Consider the following 22624-nt stretch of genomic DNA (forward strand, 5'->3'; position numbering starts at 1 on the left):
CTGTAAGAAATATTAGTAGTGATAGATTCCTTACCGCCCCACCCATCCTCCCCGTTCTGAGAACTGATTTCTAGTGTTAAGGTCATCCCTTTCAGGGCCCTAGTTTCATGGCACCAGTGGTCAGTTTCTTGCATGGCTCTGCGTTCCTGGCCGGAAAGTTGTGTACAGAACTGATGTCAGTGTGCGTGGGCACATCTAAGTAGCTCCAGCGACGTCATCCCGCCACCAACAACGCACGCGGAGCTGCACGACGACGCCTACCAACGTGCAGGGGTACTGCTGATAAAAACTTTCCGGATCCAGTCTGACGCCTGGGGGTAATTCTAATGTAAGGAATCTATCACTACTAATGTTTCTTACAGATATATCGTTACCGAAGGTAAGTAACTTGTGCTTTAGAACCAAGCCATACTTGGTGCAGATAAGTAATATAGTACTTTTCTGGTAAAAGACAGTTGGATGTAGTTGGCTTTTTTACAGGTAGGTCAAATGTTCAGAAACAGTTGAAATTACAATTAAGTTACTTTGCAATTACTTCATGATTACCTTTTAGAATACCTTTCAGATTACTTTTTCTACTCAGTGTGATATGCCTAGATATCACACTGGGACATTTCCTGGATAAAAGGCAAGTAAGTCAGTTGTGTCAATAGGCAGTTTCTTAGGTTTTCCTACAATTTCCAGCTCCAAACTAATAACTTTTTTACAGAAAAGCAGTCAGTGCAATCCTATGGGAGGAAATGAAGTTATTGGTTTAAAAGTAAGTACCTGGTTGTGAGAGTTGGGTTTCTGGGGTTAGAACCAGGGTTCCCCCAGGTTCAAGGATGCACTCAAGAGCACCCTCAGCGGCACTAAGGTGGCCGGGTGCAAAGTGCTGAAACCCAGTGTTATCCAATGGGTGATAGGGGGCCTCCAATAGGTGGATGCTTACAGGCACGCCACTTGGTTGTGGGAGCAAAGTTCCTAGGGTTTAGCTCAGGGCAAGGGGAAATCCACAAGGTGCACCCACAGAAGCACAGGGGCAGCTGGGTACAGGGTGTTGGATCAATGCTGGGAGCCCTGTTGATTCCAATGGCGAAGCTCCGGTCCGAACAAACACTGCAGGCTCAGGCGCGAAGATCTTCTGGAGGCAACCACCAGTTGGAGAGGTAAGTTGGGATGCTTGGACACCATCGTTTGTACCACCTTAGGTCCTGGGTCATCGGGTGCAGGAGTGTCTTTTGGCATCAGGTTTACCTTGCTGACTCCGGTCGCGGTCAGAGGAATCCTCCAGATAGGGGCTGAAGGTGTTGTCGGAAGACTTTAGGTAGGTCAGGGATCACCATATCCCAGGTCAGGACCACCAAGGAGACTTTCTCATGGTGTTGGGCCTCTCAAACGCGGGCTATGGGCATCGGGTGCAAGGTAGTGCATTCTTGCGGATTTGGTCGGAGTCTGTTGGTGAGCAAATCCGGTGCTCACGGGAGACAAGTTCTTGTTAGGGAAGGTAGGGCAGGTCCTCCGGGTTCTTGGGGGGGGGGGGGGGGGCTTGAAGGGAGGCTGCTGGCTGCAAGACACACCGGGATTCCACTGGAGCAGGTTGAGGTCAGGACAGGCCGGTAGGGCTGGTGCCAAGTCAGTTGGTGTTCTCCTCCTTCCTTCAGCACAGCTCTTCGGTCCTTCTTCTTTCTTCTTGTCTGAGGAAGCAAGCGTCGGGGTTGCCCCAAATACTAAATTTAGGGCCGTTTCAGGTAGGTACAGGTTGGGACCAATGGGTCCATTCCTTGGGGTGGGTACACCCCATATTATGCCACCCTCCAGAGGGAGGGGGCGTAAGCCTCACTCTGGTTGGCTGGGTCTTCAAGATTGTAGGGACTGAGAGTTGTGCTACGCCTCACCTCCCCCACATGAGGGGTTGGGTTGGGAAAGTTGAGCACACCTCTCCTCCTATCTTGGTTTTCCCGCCGATTCTCCTGCCTAAAGTAGGGTTCAGAATTGGTGGGGTCCAATTGCTGGGAGCAGCAAATGGATGGGTCAGCTCACAAAGGCAGCAAGCCTTTAAAGCTTTCCCTTTGTGGAACCTGCCCATCCTGGGGGAGGAGGCTTGGCACCTCTGCCCAGGATGGGCTTTGTTTCAGGACCTTGAGAGCTGGAGGCTCTCAACCCAGGGGTCCAGAAACGTGTCTGGGATGGCAGCTAGCGAGCAGCCAGTCTGCCAGGACACTAGAGTCAGGTTATTTTTATGGGGCATCTCTAAGATGCCCTCGGTATGCATTTTGCATTAAATCCCACATTGGCATCAGTGTGGGTTTAATGTGCTGAGAATTTTGATATCAAGCTTCCCAGTTTGTAGTAAAGCCACTATGGTGCTGTGGAGTGCACAACAACACATTCCCAAACCATATACTCTTTATGGCTTCACTTACAATATCTAAGAATGGACTTCGATAATGTAAGGTTACAGGGCTCATGCACCTGTACTCTCATCAGTGGCATAATGCACCCAGTTAGAGGGGCGGCTGACCTATGCCATATACAGTAGGTTGTAGGCATGACACACAGGGATGTGTGCCATGTCGACTCTTTGTTTTGTTCTGCACCAAAACACGCAGCCTGCAATGGCAGTGTGTGTTTTTTTAGGGTACAGGACCTCTAAGGGTGGCACAATATGTGCTGCCGCCTTAGTGGCCTTCACTGGTCACAGGGACCTTGGTACCCATGGTATGTTTTACAAGGGACTTACATGTGGCCAGAGAGTTCCAAATTGGGTGTGCAACAGTACAGTTTTAGGGAAAGAACATATTCCCTGGGTACCCGGTTGGCAGGAACCCAGGGCACACTTAGTCAAAAGAGCATCAACATCAGGCAAAAAGTGGGGGGCAACCATTCCAAAAGAGGCACTTTCCTACAATAAAAGTGCTGTGTATCAGAACAACTCCACTCCCAGGACATTTTTGCAAACTGCCAGGATTATGTTGTACCTTGTTAGAACAAAAGTGGTGAATATAGTTTCTTTGAGACATTACATTTTGAAGAAATATCAATGCCTCATGGGTACACTGCGATTCACCTTTTAAGGCAGGGCCTCTAAGGAATGGCTGTGTCTGAGCAAATATTTTGAATACTATAGTGATTCATAATAGAATATATGCTTCGGCAGCTTGCACAAGAGGAATCAATCCTTTTTTTAAGTGAGGCAATTTGACCGCTCGTCCTGTTTTCCACAGAAGCGGTCGCTCCCCTCACCTCCTCACCTCCGGTATCGTGATCATTGCAACTGCCTGCCTGATTGTTAATTTCTGCGACCATCTGCTTAAATTAATGCATTTCAATCTTGCGCATTTGAGCTAGTGAAGCACTTTGAAGCGACCGCCTGCCTGATTATTGATCATTGTGATTGTCTGCTTAAATTACTGCATTTCAATCTTGCGCATTTGAGCTAGTGAAGCGCTTTGAAGCGACCGCCTGCCTGATTATTGACCATTGTGATTGTCTGCTTAAATTACTGCATTTCAATCTTGCGCATTTGAGTTTGCGAAGCGCTTTGAAGCGCTCGTCACTGCTGGGCATTACTCTGCTTTTTGGGCAGTTTTACTGTGTGTGCAACTTTGCTTGCCTACCGCCTGGCGCATAGCGCTTTCCCATTGATGCCTTGAGAATCATTTGTAACACAGCGCTCCATTGCCAAATAGTTCCTGTACCCTCGCAGTATTTGTTATTGTCACTGCCATTTTGTTCTGCTTGTGGGCCCGTCCCAGACCCTCCCTCCACCTCGCTCCCGCCTCCCAGCTGCCCCTCCCACCCACAGAGACTAGGAGCTGCCCTCGCCCTCGTAGAAGCTGTGACCGTCCTGTTTTCCACAGAAGCGGTCGCACCCCTCACCTCCGGTATCGTGATCATTGCAACTGCCTGCCTGATTGTTAATTTCTGCGACCATCTGCTTAAATTAATGCATTTCAATCTTGCGCATTTGAGCTAGTGAAGCGCTTTGAAGCGACCGCCTGCCTGATTATTGATCATTGTGATTGTCTGCTTAAATTACTGCATTTCAATCTTGCGCATTTGAGCTAGTGAAGCGCTTTGAAGCGACCGCCTGCCTGATTATTGACCATTGTGATTGTCTGCTTAAATTACTGCATTTCAATCTTGCGCATTTGAGTTTGCGAAGCGCTTTGAAGCGCTCGTCACTGCTGGGCATTACTCTGCTTTTTGGGCAGTTTTACTGTGTGTGCAACTTTGCTTGCCTACCGCCTGGCGCAGAGCGCTTTCCCATTGATGCCTTGAGAATCATTTGTAACACAGCGCTCCATTGCCAAATAGTTCCTGTACCCTCGCAGTATTTGTTATTGTCACTGCCATTTTGTTCTGCTTGTGGGCCCGTCCCAGACCCTCCCTCCACCTCGCTCCCGCCTCCCAGCTGCCCCTCCCACGCTCCGCCCCCCTCCACTCTCCATTTATGACCTATGGACCTACGCGCAGCGTCCACGCGCTGCGGCCGCGCCGAAGGTGCGCCAAAGGTAAGCCCGTCTACGCCCGTCCGCCCCTGGACCGCGCCCAGAGCCATACCCCCTGGTCCCCGCTTCACCCATCCTCCCCGCATTACATACGACGCCTCCTCCCTCTTTGCACTCAACCCCGGCCGACTCACTAACTGCGTCCAAGCAGCACCAGGACACACCCATGGACCCTTCACCTGCCACCCCTGCAAATTTACCTGCGTCAAGCCCCAAACCAAATCCACAAACACCAAACAGAGAACCAACACCAACCACCTTAAATGCATCCTTCTCAACACCCGCTCGGTTCACAAACACGCCATCGACCTTTGGAACCTACTAGACACCATTTCTCCGGACATCGCCTTCCTAACAGAAACCTGGATGAATGCCTCTTCAGCTCCAGACATCACCTTAGCCATCCCAGACGGCTACAAGATCATCCGTAAGGACCGCCCCATCCAAACAGGAGGAGGCATCGCCATCGTCCACAAGAACACCATCCGCATCTCAACGAGCTCAGATGACAACCTCGCTATCGCCGAACACCTTCACTTCCAGATCCACACCGACCCCAAGACAACACTTAGGGGCACCCTCCTCTACAGGCCACCAGGACCCCGTACAAAATTCAGCGAAGACATCACTGACTTTATCACCCCACACGCCCTCCCTTCAGAAGAATACATTCTACTGGGAGACCTCAATTTCCATCTAGAAAAGAGCAACGACAGCAACACCACCACCCTTCTGGACAATCTCGCCAATCTCGGACTCAAACAACTTGTTAACACCCCCACACACTATGCAGGACACACACTCGACCCTATCTTCACTTCCAGCAAGCATATCTCCTTCACTCATACCACACCCCTCCACTGGACGGACCACAGCTGCATCCACTTTATTTACAATAAGACCTCGACCCACAACCACCCTCAACCAACTCTGCTAAGAAACTGGAACAAAATCACCATCGACCAGATCTCAACATCGCTTCTTCAAAAACCACCTGCCTACTCAGCGAACGCTAACCAAGCCGCCATCAACCTCACACATTGGTTAACCCAAACCGCCGACAAATTAGCACCCTTGAAAAAACATCTAACCAAGCAAGGCAGCAAGAACGCCCCCTGGTTCAACGATGACCTTAAGAAATCCAAGAAGCTCTGTCGTTCCCTTGAGAAAACTTGGAAAACAGACCCAAACACTATCACCCATGCCGCCTTCAAAAACGCCACCCGCAAACACCACCAATTAATCCGGACAGCCAAGAAAACAGCACTCAAAGACCGACTAGACAACAACGCCCACAACAGCAAGGAACTTTTCAACATCATCAAAGAATTCACCAACCCCACCGCCAGCTCTAACGACATCACCCCCTCACAAGTCCTCTGCGACTCCCTTGCCTCATTCTTTCATGACAAAATCGCCGACATCCATAACAGCTTTGACAACACACCTGTAAACCAATCCACCCCACTCACCTCCGAACGGTTACCTCCTCCGAATATCCTTCTCGAATGGAACCCAATCTCCACAGAAGAGACCATTCGCCTGATGAACTCCATCCACTCAGGATCCCCTACAGACCCATGTCCCCATCACATCTTCAACAAAGCAGACTCCATTATCGCACCCCATCTCCGAGATGTCATCAACTACTCCCTTAACTCCACCACATTCCCAGATAGCTGGAAACACGCCGAACTCAGCGCCCTTCTGAAGAAACCCACAGCTGACCCCACCGAACTCAAAAACTACCGCCCCATCTCGCTCCTCCCATTCCCTGCCAAAGTCATTGAGAAAGCCATTAACAATCAGCTCGCCACCTTCCTCGAAAATAACAAATCACTCGACTCCTCACAGTCTGGCTTCCGAGCCAAACACAGCACCGAAACCGCCCTCATCGCAGCAACAGACGACATTCGAACACTACTAGACAACGGAGACACAGTCGCCCTTATCCTCCTTGACCTCTCCGCAGCCTTCGACACAGTCTGCCATAGCACCCTGATACAACGCCTCAGAAACATCGGAATTCAAGGAAAAGCACTGGACTGGATCATTTCGTTCCTCGCTGGAAGAACTCAGAGAGTCCGCCTTCCCCCTTTTAAGTCAGAGGCCACCGCAGTCATCTGCGGAGTCCCGCAAGGATCATCACTCAGCCCCACCCTCTTCAACGTCTACATGAGCCCCCTCGCAACCATCGCACGTCAACACAACCTCAACATCATCTCCTACGCTGATGACACTCAGCTGATCCTCTCACTCACCAAAGACCCAACCACCGCCAAAACCAACCTACACGAAGGGATGAAAGAAGTAGCCGAGTGGATGAAGCACAGCCGTCTGAAACTGAACTCGGACAAAACGGAAGTCCTCATCTTAGGCTCATCCCCTTCCGCCTGGGACGACTCTTGGTGGCCAACGGCCCTAGGAAAAGCCCCCATACCGACGGACCACGCAAGGAACCTGGGCATCATCCTGGACTCCACACTCTCGATGACCAGACAAGTCAACGCCGTCTCATCTTCATGCTTCAACATCCTACGCATGCTCAAAAAAACATTTCACTGGATCCCCACCGAAACAAGAAAAACGGTCACCCACGCACTGGTTACAAGCCGCCTGGACTACGGAAACACCCTTTACGCTGGTTCCACCGCGAAACTACAGAAAAAACTCCAACGCATCCAAAATGCTTCAGCCAGACTCATACTAGACATCCCCCGCACAGACCACATTTCCGCTCACCTGAAAGACCTTCACTGGCTCCCCGTCAACAAGAGAATAACGTTCCGTCTCCTCGCCCACGCACACAAAGCCCTATACGAACTTGGACCTGATTGCCTCAACTCGCGCCTTTCCTTTTACACCCCCACCCGCCAGCTGCGTTCGTCCAACCAAGCCCTCGCCGCTGTTCCACGCATCCACAAAGCCACCATGGGAGTAAGATCCTTCTCCTACTTAGCGGCCAAGACCTGGAATTCCCTGCCCATCCACCTCCGCCTTACTCAAAACCACCTAGCCTTCAGAAAACAACTTAAAACATGGATATTCGATAAGTAAACATCCCCCCCTCCCTCAAGCGCCTTGAGACCCTATGGGTATGTAGTGCGCTATATAAATTTTGACTTGACTTGACTTGACCCTAACTGTATACGTTTTAAAATCAGAATTTTCTCAGTTCTGATTCTAATGTAGAAAGGTTGGTCATCTTTGATTCACCTAAACTATTCTTTTTAGCTGAAATATTCTTTGACCTCCTTCCATATTGTTTGTTATTGTTGGTGTGTCGTTGCATAACATATAGTCTGGTGAATAACTTGTATTCATTTCAAAACAATGCTTGAAAATCCACTTTTTATAATGTTGCTTGTTCTGGAAATAATGTTAATTTGAACATTCTCAGTCACTGCTCATCTTACCCCTTTATATTTAAAAAACTTGCTGGTCCCTATTTCCGAGGCAACGTCTGTAGTCCAATCCTGGAGGAAGATAGAGAATCTTTAGAGAATAACCAGCATCCATCAAAATCTGTGTTGCCAAAGGAAAGTAACTCTTTAGGTCAAGCCCTGAGCCAGCGTCTAAGCGCTGCTCTGGAGTTGATCTGTGGTAGTTGACTACGTGAGGGAAGTCTCGCCCACTCCCCCACCCATCTTTATCATTGACTTGTGTCTTTGTCGTTCCTAAATGCTGCCTTCTGATTGGTTCATAAACTTGTGAGTCCCTTCTTATGACGGACATGTCGTCATTCGTATCCTTCCATAGCTACTGCCCCCTTAACTTTGAGTGTTGCACAGTATGTTTTATTTAGATTGTGAGCACTATTTTCTTCCATTGCCTTCACCCCCTTCCCGCAGTCTGTGCCTTCTTGCTCCACCACCCGTACTCCTGTTGTGCGTGCTTGCTCGACCCCCTGCCCGCCCGCACTCCTGTTTGCAATGCAATAGGTTTAGAGTGAATGCGAGTCCTATTGCATTGCAACTGCTTATTGTTAAATAGAGTGCTATCATGCTGTTAAATGTTAAGGCGCCAACGGTCATTTTACTTTGGTCTGTCTTCGTTGATTAGTTACGTTAGGTAATTTTCACACCAGCATGGGTTTATTTAAAATCATTCGGCATCTATTCTAACTGTACCGCTTAATGAGAGCAGCTTTGGGGAACTTATCATCGTGCACCACACCGGTAAGAGACGCTATGCAACCAGATGCCATCTAATGATATTAGCCACCAACATCATAAACACCGCACTGCCAAAGAGTTTGTGGCCAGGTAAAATAACCGCATAATTGCTCGCTGTGTGAGAACAGACCCACATCCCTGCCTTCCCCTTCCCCAAAACCAATTATCTGAGCTTCCTGCTGGACCAAGTTCTTGAGATTACTAACTTTTCATCTAGAACAAAGGCGGAAGTGCCGAAAGCTACAGGGTGAGGCCATTCAAACACAGCCCTGTGCAAGTTACTGGTTAGGGAGGGGCCTCTTAACCCCCTCCAACTCCTCCCGGGCATGTTCAATCACTGGATAATGCAGCTCTCAATCCAAATTGCACTTTTGTTAGTTAAGGGGGCACATCACCCCCTCCAAATGTGACAGACGAGATTGGCTGATGAAGTGCGTCCCCTACTATTCCTGTGCACGGACACTTTCATTCGAAGGGGCAGATTTACAAGCCCCTTGCGCCACTTCTGTGTCACTTTTAACATGGGAAAAGTGACGCAAAAGTGGCGCAATGGGCTTGTAAATCTGCCCCGAAGGGTTTAGCAAAGCAGGCAGCTCTACCGAATAAGACGCTCAAATAACGTACCTATATATTTTCACAAGAATGCAAGGCACTTTTTTCGTCAGTCTCTGTGTTTCGCCTGCAGGTTATGCACACATCTGTGCAGTGGACTCTCACTGTTGAGCTACAGTTGCAATGTGGCGCATATTCATTTTTTTTTTTGTTTAAATATCCTTTATTAGAGTTACAGGAGAAATAAAACATGAATGTTACAATACATATATTACTACATCTCAAAGATGTCTGTCATGTTTACGGGGCATATCACCCAATGCATTAGTTCTCCGCTTCATACATCATGGCTATTTTCCATCACAAATGTTTCAAACCATGTTAGCGCAACAAAGGATATAACTTTCTGAGATAAACATTGAGGGAAGGAGGGAAGGAAAGAGAAGAGAGGACATAAGGGGGAAAATGGGAAGGGTTGGCTATGGTCATCTAATGCAAGAGTGAGACGTGTGCATCTGGTTGTGGGTGTATCGACGTGGGGGGGTGTGTGGGCGTCATTCAAATTTGACTAACGGGATGAGCATGGCTTGGGGGGGGACAATGTATCAGTCGTGGTGAGTGTTCGGTGTGAGGGGAGTGATGGGGGGAGCATCATCAGGTCTGTCCGCACGGAGTATCAGCAGGGGGCGTGCCGTTGGCATTGTCTGGGTGGGTGACATCAGTTGGGGTCCGTGTTAGATGGCATTCCCTGTGAAAGGAGTTGAGCAGTACATCCCATAATGCCGCGATCGGGAACTGTCGTAGACCTGCTGTTTCCTCGTTATGGAGGGTGGTGCTTTCCGCTTTCGCCCAGGTGTCTAGTGACGTGTGCCAGTGTTCTGGTAATGGTGGGGTAGTTTGCTTCCAGTGTTTCGTGAGCAATCTTTTTGCCGTAAGGAGGCCAAGGTCCCAGAAGCGAGAGGGGACTTTATTCAATGTAGTCCGTTGATATAGGCCTAGTATGCATGCCTCCCACGTGTGTGGTATCGCCATGTCCGTGCATTTGTCTAGTATCATCAGTACCGCCCCCCAGTATGTCTGAATCTGTGGGCACTGCCATAGCATGTGCAGCAGGTCCGCCTCTTCCAGTGCACATCTCGGGCAGCTAGCTGCAGCACCCGGGAAGTAGCGGTTAATTTTACTGCGTGAGAGGTACGCTCTATGCAGTATGTAGAACTGTATCAGTTTGAAGCGTGCGTTTCGGGGGATGTGTCTGGGGCCCAGCAGGATCATTTTCCACTCCTTATCGGTCCAGTCCCTCCCCCTGTCAGTTGCCCATTGGTCACGCAGTGGTTGCAACGAGTGTTGCGTGTGTGACAATAGCGCCTGATGTAGCCAGTGCACCACATGTGTACCGTTTCCCATGACGTGTAGGCTCTGTATCAATTGATGCGTCGGTAGTTCCTCAGTGATGCTACCCCACCGCTGCGTGTATGCTAAAAGTAAGGAGGCGTGTTGTAAGAACTGTCCTGGTGGGAGACCCGTGTCAGCAGCCAGTGTCACAAACGGTATCAGGACACCATCGGCGTATAGGTCTGCCATGGTGTCTACTCCAGTGCGTGTCCAGTGTTCTAGTGCTGTTTCCGTGACTATAGAGGTGGACTTGGGGGTGCCTAAGAGTGGGAGTGCCGGGGCATATGGTTTAGTCAGTCTCGTGAGTCGTAGGCTTCTGACATAACATCGTACCGCTACATTAACATGTAGTTGAGCTGTTTTCCTTGGGTGCGTCAGGGGGTGGAATAGGGTATGTATTTGCGTGGAGGATAGCACATCCGTGATCGTGGCTGTGTCCTCCAGGTGGTTTCCTGCGAGCCAGGCAGTGACCCATTGTAGCTGGGCTGCCAGATAGTAAAGTTCGAGGTTCGGTACCGCGAGGCCGCCCTCATCAACTGGCGCATATAGTTTTCGGAGGGCCACTCTGGGTCGTCCAGTGTTCCATATCAGGTCCCTGATCATGGAGGCCAGTTCTCTGAAGGTGTGTGCTTGCACGTGCACTGGTATGTTGGCGAAGTAATATAAGAGCCTGGGGAGTACGATCATTTTTGTCAGCGTCACTCTGCTCGGGACATTAAGCGGTAGGGATTTCCAAAAGGCAATCTGGGACCTTATGGACGTGATGGCGCGTGTCAGGTTGCCGTCTAGTATGTCTTGTGGCGCCCTGTATATGTATACTCCTAGGTATTTAAACGTGGTGTGGTGCCACGGCAGTCGCTCACCATTAATCATGATTCCAGGGTCGGGGACGTCTGGGTTGAACGAGTATGCCCCTGACTTGGCCCAGTTCACCTTGAGCCCCGACATGGTCTCGAAAGACTTGAAGATCTCCGAGAGGTCTAGCGGTATTTGAGCGAGGTCTCTGACGTACAAAAGGAGGTCGTCTGCATATGGCGAGACTGTGTGTAGGCCATCCGCTAGTGGGATCCCCCAGTGTATGCCCTTATTGCGCAATATTTCAGCAAGGGGCTCAATCGCTAGTGAAAAAAGTAATGTGGATAGCGGGCAGCCCTGTCTGGTGCCGCGTTGCACCCTAATGGCGTCAGATAGTAGCCCGCCTGTGCGGACTCGCACCACTGGGCGTCTGTATAGTAATCCCACTAGTTCAATATAGTCTTCCCCAAGGTCGAATCTGCGCAACACAGCCAGTAAATAGGGCCACTCGAGCGAGTCGAACGCCTTCTCCAGGTCAAGGACTAGGCAGCCCGACCTAGGCCAGTCTTGTGTTGCGTATGTTTGTACTCGGAATAGCCTACGTATGTTGTGGGAGGTGCATCTGGAGGGCACAAAGCCGTTCTGGTCATTGTGTATCAAGTCAGGCACCAGTCCTGCCAGTCGCCGGGCGAGAGTCGAAGCTAGTATCTTATAATCAGTGTTTAGCAGTGCTAGGGGTCTATATGAGCCGAGGAGTGTATCATCTCTACCTGGCTTTAAAAGGGACACTAACGTCGCCTCATTCATAGACTGGGGTAGGGTCGAGTCTTCCAGCGCCGCTGCATATACCCGTAGGAGCTCTGGAATCAGGATGTCAGAGCATGCTTTATAATATTCCGCCGGCAGTCCATCAGGGCCCGGTGCTTTGCCATTCGAGAGGGCAAAGATGGCCTCATGAAGTTCCTCAGCTAGTAACGGTGACCCCAGGTCATCTCGTTGATCATCCGTCAGGGTAGGCAGCGTGATATCCTCTAGATACGCAGTTATGACGGGTGGTGCAGTCAGCAGACGGGATTTGTATAGCGCGCTGTAATGAGTTACAAAGGCCATGTGGCGCATATTCATATTGCATTTTTATACTTCCTACTACCCCTAACGAGGCACAAAAGTACTTTATGCTGAGTAGCACACTACTCCTGAACCTGAGGTTAGCTATTCATTTGATGGGTTTGTTTGCTGGGATCAGTTTTGTCTTCTCAAAAGACACCCTTCCATAAATTTACCACTGTCTGTGATAGACTAAATAGACTTAGGTGGGATTGTTAAAAGGGGGAGGAGGCAACAGTTCATGAGAATGATTGCTGGGATGAGTAGGTCGTGTAGAGGACGATTGATAGTAAGTAACCCTTGTCAGAAGTAATTTTGAATAAAAGGCCCTTTGGACTGTCTCTTCAGCCTGTTTTCTCGTAAATTGATTGTTATGGCCTAATTCCTGGTTAGCAGAACCTACAAGTAGTTTAAATGCAGAGCTGCACTTTGCCATTTTCCAAAATGTAATAAATAGTGGTCCTTCAAGGGAGTTGTTTCCATATTGCGAAGAATTTCCAAAGTAGATCTTAAGTGTCGGACTGGGACAGAAAGCTGGCCCAGACACCAAAATAAACGTGGCCCTGATTAGCAAATCACATAGCAAAACAAGCATTTGCAATGCAATAGTTCTCGCATTTACGTGAGTTTAAGCTATTGGCATTGTATTATTTTTGTTTTCTAAAACGGTTTTAGAAAACAAAAATAATACAATGCCAATAGCTTAAACTCGCGTAAATGCGATACCTATTGCATTGCAAATGCTTGTTATTTGTTTCTAGTAGCAATTAGCAAAAGTCTTTCTATACTTAGTGAATATTTGTTTAACTTAACTAGCTTGTGAATAGTACCATAACATGTTGTTTGCGATATTTACTAAAAACCATGGTAGTAGCAAGCTGCCTTGTTTTTTGCAATTTATCATAAGTCCTAAACCTCACTATCTCTGTTTTTTTTTATACTTTTAGGTTGCTACGCTTCATTCATTAGCAGCTTCTCTTTCAGCTTCGATTTATCAAGCCTTGTGTGACAGCCACAGCTATAGGTAATTACTCAATATTTATTAAGACCTTGGTAAAAAAAAAACATATCAATCTAAGTTTGTTTAACTAGTGTGACTTTTTAAAATTGTGATGTAATACAAGAATACTTTCAACTCTAAACATATACTCTCCTCTTTTTATTTGGGCATCTTCTCGACAAATAATCTAAACAGAATAAGTTTTTTCTGTTATGAAATTACATACCTCACCCAATTAGCTTCATGATTTACAAATAGACTTGATCAAAATGCAACTTGAATATAAAAAGCAAGGGTTCAATTAAGAGAGGAGAGAGATAACAATGGAGGGTGCGACACACCGTATCTTTCTGCTGATGCAATTTTCAGTTAGTGGAAATTTCAATTAGAAGTTTTTGACTAGTGACTCAATATTCATGGGAAGATGCCTTCTCATTTCCCTAAGTAAGAATTTAATTTCGTTCAGCTTGACTAAGGTTAATATTTCTGGCAGCCAGAGTTCTCATGTTACCCAACTTAATTCCAGGTTTTTTTTAAAAACACACATTTTCCCCTCAAAAAATCTGAGACTGTTACAGCTTCCCAGGTGTATTCCTGGAATTCTTTGCGAGTTCCCCAAATAATGAAAATGTACTAGAAACATAGATAAAAGCCTGCAGGAGTAAATTGATAGTGGTTTTGAGAATTGGACCCAATAGCTTTTGTGGCAGTGCAGTGAAAGTTCTTCAGGATTTTCTTATGCGACCCTCTGTAGTGTAGTTCCTATATTACCAATAGGCTCTGCTCATTGGAATAATATACACTATAGATTTGACATAGGACTGAGGTCAGTATGTCTCTATTGAGTACAATAAACTTAATTGTTTGTGCTAGCTAACTCGGAGGTCACTAGAAACTTTCTCAAATAAACAAGAAGGGATTAGTCTCTGACAACCACATAAACATGACAACTTTGTTGGATTTCATTACTCTCAATGATACTTGACTGTCCAGAGGGTAGCATGGATGAGTCTATGCTTAATATTGGAGCTATATAGAAACACTGAATGTATTGTATAATTGAAGGTAAGACATCATTCTTGTAGTACTTTAGTACTTTAGTTAGTACTTTACTTGGTTCTCAATACCCAAAAGCTTTTCAACCAGCTACTGTGAATTATTGGCCCTATAAGTGCAGGTTTTCTAATAGCTACCATATTTGGCTTGCCATTTATTCAGATATAATATAGATCTTCTAATAGGGTTCTAGCCATGATGTAATATAGATCTTCTAATAGGGTTCTAGCCATGATTAAGAAAGAAATTGATGTTTTTTTTATTACCACTATGATGTAAGTAATAATATAAAGTGCACAGGGGTTAGTTTTGTTTGCATACTGTACATCGGAAAACCACTCCGTGTATTGTAGAAGAACACTGATTTGTGGTTTACTTATACTGGGTGATATGGAATCTACAGCGTGTTTCCCTGCAATGCTCCTTGTGATCTGTGTAGTTGTAATCTACATTCTTACAGTGCATACTGGAAGAAGCATCCCTATTGCTAGGGAAATCATGGCTATTTTATTCAACAGAAAGGAAAAGGAGCCCTGTTCCCAGAAGTTGGTGGAAATCCCTGCTTCTCATGATTGTCAGCCCAAATTGGCTCAGATTGACGGCTAAAGAATTAAGCTGATTTTTGGAAATTCCTCATAACCTTCTTGAAGATGAGTGTTTTTGACTGGTCACAGGGCCACAAATCAAATTGTCTGATACTGTCCTTATTGCCATTCATGGCAAACTATACAGTCAAAGAAAGCTGAGGGCTATCCCAAGCAGGGAATAAGACAGACCGGCAGGTGCATAATTATGACTGTATTCCCCTATGTAGTATGTGAATTCAGTTCATTCAACATTTTCATGAAAATGTTTTGTCATTCCTTCTTACAAATGCCATTTCTCTAACCAATGGTGCTCAGTTATTTTTCAAGCAAAAGCAGCATTGTAAGATGGTTGTTACACCTATTGGAATTATATGGTTAAAGATTATGCTACCTGCTGATTTTAGAAATGGTCCTAAAGCACTTTTTTCTTTTTCTTTTCAGCAATCAGACAGAAACAAATCAGTTCACTGGAATGACTTATCAGGGTCTTCTTTTGAGTGAACGCCGCAGATTACGAACAGAAAGCATCGAAGAACATGCAACACCAAATTCACCTCCTGCCTCGTGGCCAGGTGAGGAAAAGAAATCTAAAGACATCACTTTTTTTTATTGTTTATTCCTTGTTTATTCGCCTCATAGGTAACCAGAATATAATTGGTTATCTTGGTGATGGTGGTTACAGGACAATTGATATGAGGTTTTTGGTATTGCCGTTGTAATGTCCATACAGTAAACAGAAAGAGCAGCATGCACCTAACTCTAATACAAGCCTGTCATCAAGGGTCTAAAGCATTAGACCAGATGACCGCCATCATGCTGGACCTCCTCTTATTCCTTTGCCAACTGCGTTATCTTCAAAATCAGCTGCATCATTCATAAAGCCAGTACCAATGGCACTGCTGCCTATGGTCCTGACAAACTCCCAGCTTTCTGTGGGTCTTCGAACACCTACCCCCAGGACACCATCGGACCAGATAAAGCAGTGCAAAAAAGAAAATCCCAAGGCAAAAGGCTGAGAACTCAATAAATATCCATCTAGAGTCTCCAGTCACTTGATTTCTGCTGGATACATCTAGCTGCAGATTCCTTCCCTTTTGAATATCCCGTGTGCCAGTCTGGATCTGGAAACTTTTCAATAGCTCTCCTACGCAGTATGGTGAACCCGATCCACCTCTGCTACTTACTCTATAACCACTTTACGTCACTGGAGTCTTAAAGTACCCCCTTAGATGTGATATCAGTTACTTTTTCATGCACCGTTGACACAATCCATAACTCTTCAACTCTCTTCAAGAGACAATTGCTATTTAATGATTTATTTAAGATTTATTATTTTTAAATTCAGTTTTCATCAAACGTTTGCTGCCTAAATGGTTGGTATTGAAGCCGAGTAGAGACTGCAATGGTTAGATTTCCATCACTGATACTCACTCCATCTGTCTATGATGCTTTGGATCCGACCACAGCATCGGTGCTTGGGACTCTTGTCAGAAGAATCCTAAGGCGCTCAAGGACCGTGAAGCCTAAATGTTTATAGCTCGAGCATGAGATAAGCAACTTGATTGAAGCAAATTTCGACAAAGACCCAAGTATCTTTTTCCTCACTTTTCTAAGTCTTAAAAAAGAAAGAACAAGAAGAAGAGGAGACATGAATCCTGAAGAAAATCTTCAATAAGCAAGTCTCCACCGCCCTAGCTTCACTTGCCTCAGATCAAAGTCAGGCCAGAGAAGAAGAAGAGCAAGTGGAAGAACGTCAGAGTCCTGCATGTGTATCCGCACCAGCAGACCCGGTGCCAACGGCTCCCCCGAACCCGGCTCCAGGAAATGTTCCATCTGTGGCATCTGCTTTAAGGTCGCAGTTTGGCCATCCATACCCAGAGTTTCCTCAAAATGGAATGGATTCTTCTCTGTTTTCTGAATGCAATGTTAAATATTTTTAACTAAGTAATGGTCTACACTGGTGCACTTGTCGTCCCTGTGGGACAGATGGTCTATTCATTGGGTGGATTTCAAGCACCCTATCAACAGGTGCCTTTTGCACCATTCTAGTCCCTGCCTCAATTATCTTGGTCACCTATAACCTCGATGCCAGTGTTGCTGACTCCAACGCAAAAGTCGAGTCCTCCACCGTTGTGCATTCCAGTGTCATCTCCTTAGACGTTGAATACCAATAGATCATCGGTGCCTTAGTTCACATCATTCCTAGAAGAAAAGCTAAAAAATGTGTTAAACAACAAAGGTACTTCTTTGTGGAGGATGACCCAAATGATGACAATCCTTCTGGTGATACATCCGAACAGGGCCTCATTGACCCCGACTTTGAAGGACTAAAGGATGCTAGTTATATAGACACATCCCTGTTATGGTGAACACTCTCTTAAGACAATGTTGAGGATGTGGCAAAGGAAGATTGCATGCTTTACTTTACCTCCCTCCTCATCCTCTTCCTTTTCTCCCTCAGCCACAACAAGGACGTAGCCCTAGTTCTGACTAGTTGATTCACAAACTAATAGTTGGAGTGTGATTATACTCTTCTACAAATGTGGGGAAATGTCACTTCAGACCTTTCGATCATACAGATTGTGGAAAGGGCTTATGCCCTTCCCATTCAACAGACTCCACCCGCCATCCCTCTCTAATTTGTTACTCTACCACGAGACTATCTTAAGTATTCTTGACCAAGAGGCCATATCCTTGCATGAAAAAAAAGTGCACGATGGAGTTGGTCCCAGAGCTAGAACTGGGTCAGGAATGTTATTTCTGTTACTTCCTGAACCCCAAAAAGGATGGTCGACTCCATCCGATCCTAGGCCTCATGGTCTGTCCCTTGCTCAAGTTCTGCTTGTGCTGGAAGCAGATGACTGAATGTTGCCTATTGATTTACAGGATGACTACTTGACTACTTTCACATTCCGATCCTGAAATTTCACAAGAAGTATCTATAGAAAAATATTTGATTTATCTGAGCACTTTCCTACAACGGGTTTCTCCACGATGTTTCAGGTGGGATGTCTTCTTCCCCACCTCCCTTCCTGGCAGCCGGTCTTGCTCTCTTTCTTCTATCACACCGGATTGCCTAAGCAGGGATCTTTTGTAGGATCGGTTCGCAAACCCTCCTCTGGGCCTGGTACTGCTTGGGTATCTCATTTAAAGGTAAGGAATCTGTGGCTAGACTTCTCTATCAGATGAATAAGTTACTTACCTCCGGTGATGCTTTATCTGGTAGAGATGCAATATAACCACAGATTCCTTACCGACCCACCCATCCTCCCCGTTCTGTGAACTGAATTCCTCTTTCTTTCCAGATCCTTACTATGCACTCTTGTGCATTTCATATTGTGAACATTTTACAAAAGGAAGATTCTTTTTGGGCACACTGTTTCTATAGCAGTTTCTATTCTTGGCTCGGCGTTTTAGCACTGAAAGTAGCCACGGAAGAAACTGACATCAGAGTGTCAGGGGAGGGCTTATATCGACTCTGTCAACGTCACCTCCAGTGGACGATGTCGTCATGGTGTAGCTCGGCGTTCTCTAGTGACACGCAGAGGTGCTGCTGTGGAAAATTGTCTGGATCCAGTCTGGTGCCTGGGGACAATTCAAAGGTAAGGAATGTGTGGCTAGATCTTGCTCACCAGATAAGGCATTACCGAAGGTGTAGGAATCTGGCTTAGTATATGGTGCACACTCAAGAGTGATGCACCTTGGACTAATCCAGGCAACCCTTATGGTGATTTTAGTGTTCTTTGATAACCATAGAAACTTCTCAAAGTGGTAGCTGGGGAGAGCAGCTTTCAGGCTTATCTTGAAGGAGCGTAAAGCAGCTTGTTCTACCACATTTATTCGACAGTGTAGATTAGATGAAAAAGAACCACACAATCGTTTATAAAAATGATTCTATTACACAACACAATCACTACCACATTGGTATATCTCCTATGTGGAGACGTCAACAATACATAAAAAAGAGGGAGACCAAACCAAATACTAAGAAAGTGAAATGCGAATTGCAAAGGAGAACAGTAGTTGGACCAGAAGACTCAGAGGAGCTGGGGACACAAGGAACCACTCAAGGTAAGTACCCAGGAACCCCACGTCAGCTGTGTGCAGAGTGGAAGAGAAGTCAACAGGGAAGTCGCGTTGCAATTTTAAAGAAGAAGGACCCTTCCGGAGGACCCTGAACAAGCCCTTTGTAAGACGGAAGGTTGGAGATCCACCCCACCCATGGATAACCTAGGAATCAGGTTACCTGCACCAGGGAAGACAGGTGCACCTGGGTGAAGTGATGTTGGAACATGTTGCAGACTACAATAGGAGAATTCGAAGAGAATGCCTGTGAAGAAACCTGTGAAGGAGTCTGGTGAAATCCAAGGGTGGTTTCGCAAAAAGGACATTATGCAAGCCAAACTGCCACGTGGAGGTGACCAGGAGGCATGGAAGCACAATGCCCACTGATTTAAAGAGATTCAGGAGTGAAGGCAGTGGCCATTTTGCTGCAGCTGTGAGGACCAGGCGACGCTGAGGAAGACCAGGAACCGTGTACGAGCTGTTCCATGTCAGATGGCAGTGGTTGCTGTCCATCGGGGAGAACCAACAAGCCTTGGTAGCCACAACTGACTTGGAGAGCAAAAGGATGCAGATGTTGGGACCAGCAAAGTCCAAAGGGCTCACCAAGTGCTGGAGAGCCTTAGCAGACCCGAGCAAGCAGGGTAGCTCACTGATGCAAAGGAAGACCCTCGAGGACCCACAGGCCAAAGACACAGGACTCGCAAGAAGACCTCATGCAGCTCATCAAAGATGGAGGCCTACGGTGCAGATGATGCAGTGAGAATGCTGATCTTCGTGGGATGAGGTGCTGGAGGCTGGAGCTTCTTGTAGCCGAAAGAACGGCATGTTGACGCAGTGCACAGGGGTTTGGTCCCAACGGCTCCGACGAGGGATACTGTCGTTAAAATTGCAGGGAACCTCTAGGGAGTTGCATAACCACCACCTGTGTTTCTGGGCCTCGGGAAGTCAGTAGGACCACAGGAGAAGGAGACCGGTCAGCCTCGTTGTGGTGCCTGCAGATGCAGGGAGTGACTCCTTCAGTCCAAGGGAGATTACTTCAGATGTCTTTGATGCCCACAAGCCTTCTTGAGAACCTGGATGAACCACAGACACAGACAACTCAGAAGACTTGAAGAACAGCAACACCGAGACCAACACGAGTCTTCCTTGAAGCAGTATTGGTTCCAGTCGAAGATCAAGTGTCCAGACGATAGAAGAGTGTATTGGTTTCAGAGGTGAGTCTTGCTCCATGACGAATCTAAGGACCCACCCACAGGGGAGGCCTTAAGTAACCTAGGGAAAGTGTTGGAATGACTTGCGGGGGATGGGGAGGGGTCTGACAGAGGGGAGGATACTCCCCTGTGTTTTCTCCAGTTTCAGGCAAGAGTGGGAACAAAAAGTCCCTGACTTGGCTTAAACGGGAGTATGCAAGGAGCACACCAAATGTGCCAGTCAAGGCAATTTGATGGTGCTGGAAAGTGCCCCCACCCCAGTACTCTAAAGTCCTGTCTGGGAGGTGGTCACACCTCCATGTGACAGGAAATCTATTGTTCTACCTTCTCTGGTCGAACTCTGCTCAGCAGCAGGAGGGCAGAATTGTGTCTGTGTTTGGCAGCAGCACTGACTTCCTGACAGACCCTGGAAGGCTGTTACCGGGAGTACTGGGGCCCCCCAAGGAGCCCCCCAGTACATGGGATCATACTTCCAGCACCAGAATCGGTATTGGGGTATAATTCTAATATGTTTGATACCAAACATGACCAGGTTTGGTGTAACTATTATATAGTTAGACATCTCATAATGACTGATGGCCACTATATACACTAAAATGGCTGACCGCATTCGCAAAGCCTAGAGAATCAACTGCAGGGTTTGTATGGGGTCCTGCTCATGCAGGGACACCCTCACACTTGTAACCAAGAACCCTGCTGTCAGGACTGAAGACCTACCATAGGGGTGACCTTTAGGTTATAAGTAGATCTGTTGTGAGGAGTGCAAGCACCATCTCACACAGGCTGCAATGACAGGCCTGTAGCTGCAGTTTAAATGGACTCCCATGTGTCGCACCATACATGGTGTAGAATCGGAGTTTTGTCTGCTGCAAAGATTGGGATGATCCAAGGAAATATATATGCTGGTTGAACTTTTTTACCATTGCGTCAAGGAACTTCTGGAAAAACCTAAAAAGTGTGCTTTGAGACCACACCCCTGCACCCTCCACCGCCACTGCTATCACTGGCTGGTAGCTCCCTGATGCTAGGAGGTGCAGGCAACACAATACCTGCATATGGGAAGGTACAACATTGCTCCGTAGTGTTGGTGCCCTGTACCTGGGATGTAAATGAGCAATCTGAAAGAAACACATTAGTTATAGATTTCTTACCTTAGAATTACCCGCAGGTGTCAGACTGGATCCAGAAAGGTTTTTCGTCAGCAGTACCTCTGCGCGACGGAAGGTGGCGTCGGTTGGCTCTGCGTCCGTTGTTAGCATTGTGTCGCTGGGATAACGTTGCAGTAGCTACTTAGACTCCGACCTCGCGTGCTGATATCAGTCTTTTCTTTTTCCGCGCCAGCCAGCGCAATTTCGGGAAGAGCGGTACCTCCAGTCACTTTTTGACTGACTTTTTCATGACTTTTGTCGACTTCTTTTTGAGTCTTCCACTCCTAGTGCACCAGGGCTGCCTGGTTTCAAGGCCTGCGGTTTCTGTAACCGACTGATGTCTGTGATGGATCTGCACCACGTGTGCCTCTTTTGCCTGGAGCATGACCGCAACCCCAAGTTATGCTCCGACTGTCTCTCAATGGCGCCGAAGGCTTTTCGGGAGCGATCCCGACAGCTGCTTGAGTGCCGACAGTCGGCTCCGGCCCATTCAAGGTCCTGGGTGCGAGGGAGGTTGTGGGACAGGTCGCTTCGTCCAGTCCCAACACAGGGGCTTCCATGGATAGGATGATTTCCCAACACCACCGCTCGGCCCTGGGCGACCCCGCTTTCCTTTCCCAACACCCCACCCCTGAGAGCTTGGTGGTCCAAGCCTCTACACCCAAAATCACGTTCCCCTGTTCTTTCTGCATCCCACATTAGATCCTACAGCCCATGTACCCTACGCAACCGAAGAGGAACTACATCTGACAAGTGCCTCCACTTGTGGTATGTAGCAGATGAACACACCGACTGCCCCCACTGCAGGTTTAATTTCCGGCCGATTGTCGAGACACGGAACACCCCAATAAAGCAAGACAGTATAAAGATATCCTTGCTAAACTGCAGATCTTTCCCTAAGCATGCCACCAAAATCGCCCTCTTATTGGAAGAACTTAAACCTGATGTTCTCTCCCTGACGGAAACGTGGCTTGACAATGAGTCCGAGCCAGTCCGAGCTCAAAGTCTCCCTGGCAGCTACCTTCTACAACGAGAGGACCGTA

The 22624-nt window shown here is 47.3% G+C and overlaps 1 protein-coding gene across 2 annotated transcripts in view; it reads left to right on the plus strand.

The window, feature by feature from the left end:
* DMXL2 (Dmx like 2) overlaps positions 1–22624 on the plus strand; it is a 1907871-nt gene that overhangs the window by 1008549 nt on the left and 876698 nt on the right. For both annotated transcript variants that reach the window (XM_078684818.1, XM_078684819.1), the window contains exons 26-27: positions 13462–13538; positions 15599–15729. In XM_078684818.1, coding sequence (XP_078540944.1) covers positions 13462–13538; positions 15599–15729 — 208 coding nt within the window. The remainder of the gene's footprint in view (positions 1–13461; positions 13539–15598; positions 15730–22624) is intronic.

This window comes from Lissotriton helveticus, chromosome 3_2 (genome assembly GCF_964261635.1).
Source record: "Lissotriton helveticus chromosome 3_2, aLisHel1.1, whole genome shotgun sequence".
Lineage (NCBI taxonomy): Eukaryota > Metazoa > Chordata > Amphibia > Caudata > Salamandridae > Lissotriton > Lissotriton helveticus.